This window comes from Dendrobium catenatum, unplaced genomic scaffold (assembly GCF_001605985.2).
Source record: "Dendrobium catenatum unplaced genomic scaffold, ASM160598v2 fragScaff_scaffold_1619, whole genome shotgun sequence".
Taxonomy (NCBI): Eukaryota; Viridiplantae; Streptophyta; class Magnoliopsida; order Asparagales; family Orchidaceae; genus Dendrobium; species Dendrobium catenatum.
The window spans coordinates 84,025-96,115 of record NW_021320081.1 but is presented as its reverse complement, the minus strand read 5'-3'; the positions used below and the strand labels follow the sequence as shown (position 1 = coordinate 96,115).

General features: G+C 33.9%; 1 protein-coding gene across 2 annotated transcripts; it reads left to right on the top strand.

Moving 5' to 3' along the window:
* The first annotated feature begins 5,696 nt into the window (after window positions 1-5,696).
* LOC110098365 (protein TPX2) lies at window positions 5,697-8,037 on the top strand. Of its 2 annotated transcripts, none has more exons than XM_028701036.1 (6): window positions 5,697-5,945; window positions 6,176-6,268; window positions 6,373-6,471; window positions 6,540-6,599; window positions 6,681-6,775; window positions 7,529-8,037. In XM_028701036.1, the coding sequence occupies exons 1-6, from the start codon at window positions 5,844-5,846 to the stop codon at window positions 7,653-7,655; spliced, it is 576 nt and encodes a 191-aa protein (XP_028556869.1). In that variant the 5' UTR covers window positions 5,697-5,843; the 3' UTR covers window positions 7,656-8,037. The 2 variants fall into 2 exon arrangements, with proteins under 2 accessions (XP_028556869.1, XP_028556868.1); XM_028701035.1 differs by having other exon boundaries at window positions 6,176-6,280.
* The last annotated feature ends 4,054 nt before the right edge of the window (window positions 8,038-12,091 follow it).

Below are 12,091 nucleotides of genomic sequence, written 5' to 3'. Positions count from 1 at the left end.
TGGTGTTCTTTACTTTTCCGCTTTTTATTTTGTTTTATCATTTACAACTTGTGGTTGAAAATTTTTAAAAAAAAATTCACTAACAATTAAGTTTTAATTTCCAAAGTTTAAAAAGAGGGTTCAAATTTTTTAATTACCAATTCACCACCCCTCTTAGTTAGCCACTAGGACATAAGCTTGGGTTTAACAACCTAATTTATTATGAATGAATCTCAACAATTATAACTGCTACAGGTTCTCCAGAGATGCTTAGCCCTCATAATTAAGAGTATGGCTTGGCACAGCTTCAATGGATTGAGCCTTTTACTTTTTATATATAACTGCTTGGGATGATTTTTATTAGGATAACTATGCAGGGAGTCTAGAATTTTTTTTTTTCATTTTTTTTTTTGATGTAAAATTTGTAATAAATTGTAAAGAGTTGTGAAAATGATCTTTGAGTGTGGATATTCTTATCCCACTTGAATCCCAAAAGAAGAAGGAATCCTCATATGGAGAGTCTTCTTCCATTTGAGAGATCGAGTGGGATGGCTTTAGATATCCAAAGAGAAAAGGCAATGCCCCCCACCAAGGGGAAATTATCTCTTCATTTGGATATTCAAGCCACGACGGATCCAAGGAGTCCAAGGAGGAGAAATCCAAGGAGTCCAAGGAGGAGAGTTCCAAGGAGTCCAAGGAGAAGAAGACACCTAGAAGACTGAAGACCAATATCTCACTCAAAGTCATTTGCGTCCGTCATAGGCATAGAAATCTAGGTTGTTGACAGTGGTGCCCGGCCACTTTATTTTTTGCATATCTGGGTTGTAATAAGGGCAGTTTGCCTATGGCCATTTAGTTGATTATTCTGGATTTTTATTGATGTGTTTACCTGATGGAGCAGTAGAATTACCTAATTTTTTTAGGTTTCTTTCTTGCATGCCATTTTTGCTTTCGCCTAGATTTTTGTTAGGCTCTTTTAAGGATTACAAAATTTATATACTCATAACTAATCTTATAAAATTTTAAGATTTAAATAACATAAAAATCTAACGAACCTAGGGAACTGCTGAAATCGTCCAGGGTCACATGCATATTACTGTATTCTTCTTTCCTTGCTATAAGACATCTCCCTGCCTACGGGTAGAGTTCGGATAATCTGGCCTATCAGGATGAAGTGTCGGACCTAGGGAGACCCAGTCTTTTTTAAAAATTTATTTTCTATAAGCTTATTTTTAAAATTCTATAGCATTCATGAGCTGACATTTCAACTAGCATGTATTGCATCAGTAACCAACTAAATAAGATTTAATTGCATTAGCCAGGAGCATCTAACCTACATAAGTCCAAGACTACTTAGAAAATTATTTAGATGTTAGTCCTATTTCTAATAACTGTACCACCCACCCATCTCTTATAACTGACTTGACAGCATGGTTTTAAAGCGACTAGGTGGTTAGCTGGCTCCCCAATCCAGACTGGGTAAGTCCAGGTTTTGTACTGCATTAGCTAGGACACGGGTATTAGTATTGTGTAGAACACTAAGCTCAATCTAGATCTATGATTCGAGGCTACTACATTTGGTCTCGTAGTATGCCTTAAATAGTAGGTAGGTCCCTTCCTTTCAGGGACTATAAATCCTACTTATCTGCGTCACAGGATGACGCCACCTCCATCTTTTCTCTCATGCATGTGATTGAGTGCTTGACTTCCTTTCATCCAATTTCTCTTTAGTACCCTAGAGCCTCCGAGTGCTGGCATGAGCCACGCATGTTGAATGAGCCTTTTTGGACCTTTCTTCCTTTCGAGTAGGACTTCTTAGTCTACACCCCTGTTCCAATCCCATTTTAGCAGAGGACAATGTATGATCCTTAATCGAGAGTTTTCTCAGGCTCCGGCCTAAGATGTAATTAACCACGGGGGCTTACGCCCGTGGGAAACTTAGCCCGACTTCTACTAAACCCCATTTGAACTGTTGTAGCGGATGGAGGAAACCTGTGACTAGGTCGTGTATATTACTACCCATCGGAGTGTGTTGGCGACAGCCTCTATCCTCAATGGTTAGTCGTATGCAATATCCAATCTGTCCCTTCCAATTGACCCGTTCGTGCGGTGTTCTTTCGGAGGTCCACAGTTGGTCGTTGTTGGTTCGAGTTTATGGGTTCTAGTTTATTTTTCCCTGTGTTGGGTGGTGCTGTTATCTTTGGATTGGGTCTTTATGGCCCAGATTTATTGGGTTTTGGTGTTGCTTTGGTGGCTTTGGGGGGTTATGTCTTCTCTTTTTTATTTTCTCCTATTGTATTTGGTGTTGTCCCTATCTTGCTCTTTGGTAGTGTGACTCTCTGTGTGTTCTGTGGCTTGTCTGCCAGTTCTGGGTTAATTCTTCCCAGTCTGTTTGGTTTTTGGTGTTATTTGGTATTTTCCTGTTGTGGTACTTGGGAGGTTTTTGCCTCTAATTATTGGTTGTTCTGGGGGTGTTTTCTCTAGCATTTGGTTTTATCACCCTTGGGCTTGGTGGGGCATGTGCTAGAGCTGCCTTCCTAGAGCTGCTTTAAGTTACTTTCCTTGGAGTTTATTTGTTTGTGGTTGAGTGGGTTGACTTTGTTTCTTCACCCTCGTTTTATTAAGGAGATTGTCTCTTTGTTTCCATTACTTAAGTTTTGGGGGGCTCTTTGGTTTTCTGCGGTTGTGGTGTTATGGTGCCTCACTGAGTCTCTCTTGGGCTTGGTGGAGCATGTGTTGTTTCGGCTTTTCTGAAGTTGCCTAGTTCTGGTGGGCTGTTTTACTGTTATGCCCCGGGTGTTAGCTTCCTTTCTTTTGGTCTATATTTCCTTGTGCTATCATTTATGTTGTTGTTTGGTTGGAGTTATGTGCTATTATTTGGGTATCAGCCTGACTTTGAGTACTATCTTGATGGAAGTTTGGACTATTTTTTGCAATTATAGCTATTGTAATCTCCTTATATATTTTTATTTTTGTTATATCTTTTTTGTACAATATTTAATTTTGCAGTATTCCTTTTTTGTAGGTGAGCATATTGATCATATCTTGGAAGGGAAGCTGAATCTGGTCGTTGTTTTTGGTTCTTTAATCTTTTTTGGTGCGTTCTTGAGCACCATAGCATGTACCTAGGTTTTTTTATACTTTTTGATAATAGGGACCTCGAGCTCGTAGGTTTTTTTTGTTTTTTTTTTGTAGCTCTTTCGAGCAGTAGTGAGCTTGAGGACCCTTTAAGGATCTTGTACTAATTTTTCTATATTAACACGTAGGCCCCTCGATGAGTTCCCCCTAAAAAAAATGAACCAAAGCCTTATGTATGCACCTTATACCTCTGTAAAAAAAAATTAAAAAAAAAAAAAAATTTTGATCCAAAGCCTTTCATTGAGCTTCATTAGGTTATCCATAGGCTAATCAAGGGCATATGGCCATTTATTATGCAAATTGATTCATTGAGTTGACCTAACTGAACCTGTAAGGTCATTTTGGGTAATTTGGTTAAATTAGTCCCATTGAGTTCCAATTGGTTTATCATATGCTAAACACCACAAATTGACCAATATATCAACCCAATTGGATTGTAAACTAAGGTTAGTCCAATTGAACTAAACTTAAATAATTAGGGTCAATTTGACCAACATCCAAGCTATCCATAAGAGGAAGGAGGTTGTCCATGCAAGTAAGGAAGAAAAACCTAACTCCATTTTATCAACTTATTTGAACTTCATGACATTTTTCATCTTTACTGTGATTGAAAATGGATTCTTATGTTTCTTTACTTATGGTATTCAAATTTCGATGTTGGTTAGGCAGTGTAATTGTAGTCATGCAAAGTATCCCAACCAATTATGCTCAAGGCTCAAAATTGTACAAGGTGATTGTTGGGTGGACTTGACCCCACATGATTGCAACCTTTATATGGCCTGAGAAAATAAAGCTAAAAACAAAATCATAGAGAAGCAAAAGGAGAACAAATTTAGAATGTGGAGCTTTATGAATCACACGTTTGGGTTTCATTTAAAACACAAATCGTCTCCGATAAGGGTTTGTTTGCCTTAATAGTTGAAGTATCGATGGTTTCATAGTAGCTTTTGCAAACAGACTTCCCTGGCAATTTATCTTTCTCTTAACTATTTGGCAAAGAAAAGCATGATTTAGTTGGTTAAATGTTGCCAATTTTGCTTGTTAAGCAGCATATTCTTCTAACCACCCATGAAATGAACCTAAGTGCAGATAACATCTTGAAGAAGCTTCTTTGCTCTGAATTGACTGTGGTTGTTATGATTACCCAATCATGTAATTATGTTGTCTTTATACTTCGTGAATCACATTTAAAGTACAATTTTTGTATAAGACCCAAACTCTAACGTTCGGGAAAACTAATATTTATAAAATTTAATATTTTTTAAAAGGGAAATTTACATACATACCACTTTATAACATCTTATTTACATATCTAACACCTAAAATTTTAATATTACATGAATACCACCCTATATTATTTTAATATCAAATATACCACTTACATTTCTTTCCTACCACTCATATATTTCATTTCTACCACTCATATTTGGTATGAAAATGAACTATGGGTGGTATGTATGTAATATTAAAGTTTTAGGTGTTAAATATGTAAATAGCATAGTATTAAGTGGTATGTATGTAAATCTCATATTTTGTTTAATACAGTGGAATAGAAATACTAGTTGTTGGTGCTCTCTACTGTCTGCTAGTAATTCGCTGAGGAAGGCTTCGGAAGCTAATTTGTTGGCTTCTCTCATGTTTGGCCCCCTTGCTTTATTTGTTGGAAAGTTTTCAACTTGAGTAGTATTAAATGCCGATGGGGACAGTTCTCCTAATATAAGTTATGATATGAAAAAATTGTGTTTAGTCTAACATTAGATTTTTTGAAAATTATGTTGGCAAGAAATATTAGTGGTTCTCACACGCGTAAATTTAAATTTTTTGCATTTAAAATAAATTTGAGAACTTTCCTATGAAATACATACAAGGAGCAGAAGACGCTTGATGAGAAAGACGCTTTACCAGAAACCACTATTGTTCTTCTTTTCAAATAAAGCACTCAAAGAGTGTTCGGTCCTGGGTCAGATTACCTCCAAAAGCTTTCCAGATGATTCAAAGCGCACATATTCCAGATTATAACGATTCAGATATTTCTGTACGTGAGGTTCTACAATGATTCATGGCGTTTCCATGTCTTCATTTGCCTGGCAACACCCGCTACAGTGATTCAAAACTTCAGCATTTCTATTGTACTTTTCTTTCATATATATGGTTCCAAGAACAATCAAATGGCTTGTTATAAAAGCAAATAACAATGTCCATAATTAGGTTCGTTACCATTTCAAGTAATAGCCGACGTTGATATGCTGCTTGATCTGATGCAGGAGTACATAACTGTCCTGATTGCTCTATATGCATGGAGTGAGCAAAGAAAGCTTTGTCCCAGCTTAAAGTGAGTTTGTTAAGAATTCTCCTTCGATGTGAAAGGTAATCAGAAAGTTTGGTGCTAATGGGGCCAAAGATTGTTAGAAAGTTGGACTCATGGGGGAAAGATTAAAAAAGCTAGGAATCCAAAATGTAAGTGAGATGGCTTCAGAACTGAAAGCTATGCACCTGACTAGTTTTTTGCAGCCGATAAATTGTTGCACTGAAGCAGGTTTCCCTCAAGTCAGGCACCAAGCACATGGAGGACCCCAGTGGCTTCTCTTCTCCGAAGGTTAAGAAAACTAGCTAGCTAGCTTCTATTTTCTGATAGTCCTCCAACCTTTCCTCTTAGTTCTATACATCTCCTTCCTATAAACTAGCATGAGTTGAGCTGACTCGCCTGTTGTTGATTTTTTTGTCTTATGCTACTGAAGTACATCAAGTATAATGCTGTGAGTCGCAGCTCAAATGGCAGAAAATCTGGGAAGGGTGGCCAACTTCAGCCTGTTAAACTCCACACTGAGGTAAATGGATGGCATTAAGTGAAGTGATGAATCTTCCTTCTGCAACTAGTATGCTTGGAAGAATACACAATACACAATAAGATCTATTAATGTGATTGAACTTTATAAATCAGGATAAATTTTTCTCCATAGTGATGTATAGGCCATGGGTATACACAATAAGATCTATTAATTAAGGCATGTAGTTAAGGTTGTAGACAAAGTTCTCAAAAAAGAATGTTTTTGAACAGCAGCGAGCTGGACCAGCAAAGGAACCAGGCTTTGTTCGAAAAGTTCAGGAGTATGTTGCTGAAGATCCTCCTAAACATCTGCCATTAAATAATGTGAGAACTCAGGTTAATGTTTATAACTTTACATAATTTGACTTGTTGAATTCACTCCCTTTTCTCCCATCTTATTTTGCTAATTTTGTACAAAAACTTTGCAGAATCTATCAAAGCTCTCTGTAAAGGAGCAAACAAAAACACATAACTTCAAGCTTCATACGGAAGAAAGAGCAGCAAGACGGGCTGGATTTAACCATTTGGTAAGGACTTGAGAATCTTTTGAAGTTGAGCTGTTCGCAGAGTTGATATTAGTTATAATTGAGTGCAGGTTGCTAGCAAGATTAGCACAATGGAGATTCTGAGGCGGTTTGAGGAGAAAATTCAGAAGGTTTTGCATTGTTTTAAGTTTATTTCAATTCTTCTACTGAATTATAAGTGAGATGGCCGTTCTTAATGAGGAAGATTACAGGTTATAGAAGAGGAGGAAATAAAGATTATGAGGAAAGATATGGTACCCAAAGCTCAGTTGATGCCCATATTTGACAGGCCATTCCTTCCACAAAGGTAATGTTACTATATATATATAGAAAATAATGGAAAGCGAGCAATATTGAAAACAACTTGAAAATATTTGGTGAGATAATCATCACTCTGAAAAAGACTGAATAGAAAGTGGCTCCTCCTTTGTAATAATTAATATGATTGGAAATAATTTTGTGCGCTTGAGGCCTGTGGTTGGGAACGTTGTTTTCAACGTTCAGATTGCAGTTCGTGCATACTAATTAGTAATTTTTAGTAATTTAATATTACTTTTGCTCATTATTTTAGAAAATTGTGCTATTTGATTTTGGTTTTATGAGTATTTTTTAATGTATATATTAATTACATTCGAGTTAAGTTAGTTCAAAGTAATTGAAATCAACTTTTAGAATTGAATTTAATTTTTTTTTATTTGTTTAAAGTAAACTAATGATTGTGAGTTATTATTTTTGAAACTCACCGGATAGTGAGATGTGAGATTAAGATTTCATTTGGGATAGTTTTTTTATTACTTCTTAAAATAGCTTTCTAGCTTAAAATTTTAAATCTTTATACTAAAAAATTGTTTTAAGAAACAGTAAGAAAGTTGTCCCAAACAAAACCTAAGTCTTAAAATTCTTTTTCTAAAAAACTGCTTTAAAAAGCAGTAAGAAAGCCGTCCCAAACGAAGTCTGAGTAAGAGGGCATGGAAGTCATAAACTCAAAAAAATGAACTTGCCTTACTCATTAATCTGATCATCAGGTCAGATTTTAACTTCTTCTGTATATGTTTGGCAGGTCAACAAGGCCACTAACAGTTCCAAAAGAGCCAAATTTTCGTTTCCTTGGTAAAAATTACGGGTCTGCGCAGGATTCCTACACTGTTTATCAGTATTTCAGCCAAAATGTGAAGGCCATCAGATGATTGATCTTCTTTTGAAATTAGGATTTCATTTAGGTTTGGTTTGAGATAACTTTCTTATTGCTTTCTAAAGAAGCTTTTTCATATAAAATTTTTTTTAAATTGAAATTTTTGTACTAAAAAGTTGATTTAGAAAGCAATAGGAAAGATGTCCCAAACGAAAACTTAGATTCTTAAGTTGTGCTTCATATTTTTCCTTGACATTTGGGTTTGTGCATTCATTTTAATACTTTTTTTTAAAATATTTTTGGAGTGAGTAGTGAGGAGTAAGGGCACCAAGATTTCACGTTTGGGCTATGAAGCTGGTGCTCGTCTTACAACAGAAGGTTTCTTGATCTGTATGTAATAAGTGTTTATTTGCTTATCTAATCATGATTTTTTTTTATTTCATATGCATAATTAAATGTATGATACAAAATTGGAATCTTTATCTTTTCACATATTTTTTTGGCCGTTTACATGACATGTTTAAGTGCCCAACTACAATACTTATTCAATAGAGTTTATGGCTTCATTTGGGACAAAATTTTAATTGTTTTGTAAAGCAGTTTTCTGGTATAAAAATTTCTTGCTCAAGAAAATTTTATATTCAAAAGATGATTTAAAAGAGGTAAAAAAGTTGTTCCAAATGAAGTCTAAATCAAACCAAAAAATATATAAAAATGAGAACTTAATCCTACAAAAAGACAAGTGAACTTAGAGTATAGTTTCACAGCTAACGGTAAAAAATTATATATTGATGTATAATAAATACCAAATGAATAATCCCCATCAAATGGCTTATTAATGTATTGTTCTTAACTTTAATCCCATTTTGATTCATCAGTCTGCTCTAAAAAATGATATTAGAGCTAATTGTTTAGCTGGAATTAAGTGATTTATGCTATTTGTAACTCTTTTGAGTTTGTGGCCCTTTCAATCATTGATCAGCAAGGTTTAACAATGATAACTTCCACAATCTTAGGTTTCATTTGGAATGTCTTCTTTATTGCTTCTTAAAACATAGTTTTAATACAAAAATTAGATTTTTTTGTACTAACTTTGTTTTAAGAAGCAATAAAAAAGTCATCATAAACGAAGCTTTAGTTCAATGAGTTCTTTTGCATATATGCGCAAAATAAAATCAACATAGTTGAAGAATTTGAATTTTTTTAAATTTTTTGAAGTTGGTATTAAATTTTACAAATCTAATAAAATGATGAAAGATAATTTTTTTTAATTAGTTTCTGAATTTCAAAGAAGCCAAAATAAATGGGCTCTTAGCTTCTTTGGATGGTATTGTCTGAGGAAGGATTGGAAAAGAAAGATGTCTTCTATAGCTTGAGAAGAAAGGTTCTCTTTAAAATTGAATGTTTAAATCAATTTTGTCGGAGGATTTAAGCAAGCTGGATACGAATATATATATTTTGAGTTCATTTTAAAAAAAAATCGAATATGAATACATTTATTTTAGGAAAGTCTTATGTTTATCAATAAGATGGTTTTGTTCACAGCTATCGAGAGATGGCGACTGCACATACCTAGTTAGTGGCTTGCCTCCACGTGCATTGTGGAAAGTGCCCAAGGCATTTGCCAAAGAAGAATATGCTATAGGATTATACCAGAGGTTGTTACACAGCTCATCTTAGCCTGTTGGTTGAGAGCTTAGGCTTCCAACTAAGAGGTCTTGAGTTCGAGTCTATGTGTATGTGTTGTGTGTGTGAGTTTGCCTTAAATGGCCTAAATGTCCCGAAAAAAATACCAGAGGTTGTTGTCCATGTGTAACTACTAGATTCTCATCCACGTGTTTGTAATAGTCAAATCATGTATTATTTTATTATATTTGTTTGAAGCCTCTCTTATAGCATGATTTAATATTTTTTCATACTTGTAATAGTTCTGGTAATCTAAATAATACTTCTATGGTATGATCATAAATAAGTCAACTTGAATATGTACATTAATTGCAAGAAGTAAGCTTTGCTAGGGTTTGGCTCTAGCACAACCTAATCCTTCTTCTCCATCTAGATTCATGGTCTCCAATAAAAGGAAAGCATTGTCTCCTACCTTTTACCAAGGGAAGTTCATCTTACCTTGTTTTTGGTTTTTTTTCTCTCTTTTGAGTGGTTTTCCCTCTTCATCTTGGATTGGTTTTTTGTTTGGATGTACATGTTTTCGTTGGAGACATCATCATCCAGGATAGTGAACATTTCTATTAGGAGTTATCCGGGGTTTTTAGCTAGTAAGAACCAATCAAAATCTTTTAAGAATGTGTTGGATGAATCCGCCTCTACGCTTTTCTGGATCTAAAGCTACTACTCATTGTGGCCTCACTGCTTTATGGATTTCGATCAGAGGAAGAAGTTCAAGTGCTTGCTATCCCTTTTGAATTTGCTTTGATAAAAAAAATTTCCATTTTGTAGTCCTATTTTAGATTCAATTCGCAAGTTATTTTTCAACTTAAGCTCATGGGTGAATTTTTAGTTACTCTCCTAAATTAAAAGCATGTGCTGATTAAGCTTTCAAATGATCTAGATTATCGTAGGGTTTTCCCACATATATTTTATTATTTTAGTGAGTGCTTCATGAAGTTCATAAAATGGTCACCATTTTTTACTTTTTTTAGAGGAATCTCTGATCGTTCCCATTTGGATTTCATTTCTGAATCTGTGTTCTCCTGATTTTCCTTATGCCAAATCTTTACTCATTTTGTCTTTCAAAATTTGTGGTTGCAATCTCCTAATTTTTAAAGGTTGTTCAGAATAATTGGTCTGCTCCTATATATTATTATGAGAGAATTAATGATATTATTAGATTTTCCTTAAAAATTAAGCATCTCAAAGAAGTGATAAGATGGTGGAATAAAAATATTTTTTGTAATATTTTTTATGTCATTTTATTAGAGGAGAATTGCATTTCTATTCCCTCTGAGGCTAATAAAAATCTTTTAATCAATGTTAAGTATCATTTCACCAACCTCCAACTTTCTGAAGAAGAATTTTGCCACCCAAAAGCTAATTCTAAACATATCTTTGAGGGTGATAGGAATACTAAGTATTTCACGCTTTAGCTAATACAAAAAAAAAAAAAAGCTAAGTCTTATATAAATAAAATCAAGATGGATTAGGGTGTTCGGTTGGAGAAAAAGGAAGCTATTGCCGCTTCTCCTATATGTCATTTTAAAAATCTGCTTGGTTTATTAAAAAAATGTGGAAGATATTTCTTATCCTCATTTTATTACTTTGATCATTATGATGATAATACTATGCTCTCAAAATGTCTTGATGAAGAGGAAATTTATCTCTCCCTTATGGAGATGAACATGAATTATGTTGCCGGCCCTGATGATTTCACTATTACTTTCTATCAAAAAAAGGCTTATTATTAAAGATGACTTATGTAGAGCTATCTTGGATTTTTAATGATTTCTTGATTCCTAAGGCTTCTACTAGTACTTCTATTTTTCTTATTCCAAAATATGATAATCCTGAAAGTTGGAACAATTTTAGACCCATTAGTTTGTGCACTTCTTAATTTTAATAAAATCATCTACAAAATTTTGTCCAATGGATTGGTTCTTATTCCTCCTAAGATTATCTCGAGAAACTAGACTGGTTTTGTGAAAGGAAGAAGTATCTTTGACAACATGATGCTTGCCCAAGAGCTTAGTCAGGAGATTAATCACAAAGTGATGGATCATAACTTTATATGATGCTTAACATTTCCAAAGCCTATGATAATATTAATTGGTCATTTATTTATAGCATATTGAATCTTTTATGTTTTAATGAAAATGTCATTGGTTTAATTTCTAATATTATCAAGAAGGATTGGTTTTATTTTGTCACTAATGGTTATCTTTATCATTTTTTTTAAAGCTGGGTAAGGTGTTAGACAAGATGACCCTTTATCCTCTACTCTTTATATTATTAATACTGAGTATCTTTCACGTGGATTCCTTTATATACTTTCTAGGAATAAAAGCTTGGCTTATATTAATGGTGGTGATTGAATATTTCTCACTTGTGCTTTTTGATGATATTATTATTTTATGTAATGGTTTTATTAAAAGTGTTAAAATTATTTATCAATTTTTTAAACTTTTTGAAAAGGAGAGTGGCCTTCATTTTAACTAAAAGAAATGTTTATTATTGTGGGAAAATATATGTATGTTAAGAAAATCAATTCTATTAAGTGTTGCACTAGTTTCTCTAAACAATCTCTACCTATTTAATATTTGGGGCCTCCCCTTCATAAAGGGTGCAAAATATCTTTCTTATTTGATAAGTTTTTTAATAATATTCAAAGCAAATTATCGGCTTAAGAATTCAAATTTCTTTCCATGGGTGGCAGGTTGATTTTGATCAAAAGTGTTTTATTTCCATACTTGTGTATTTATTCCAAACTATCAACCCCATTTTGAAGGTTTGTGATAGACTTCAGAAAATCATTAACCAATT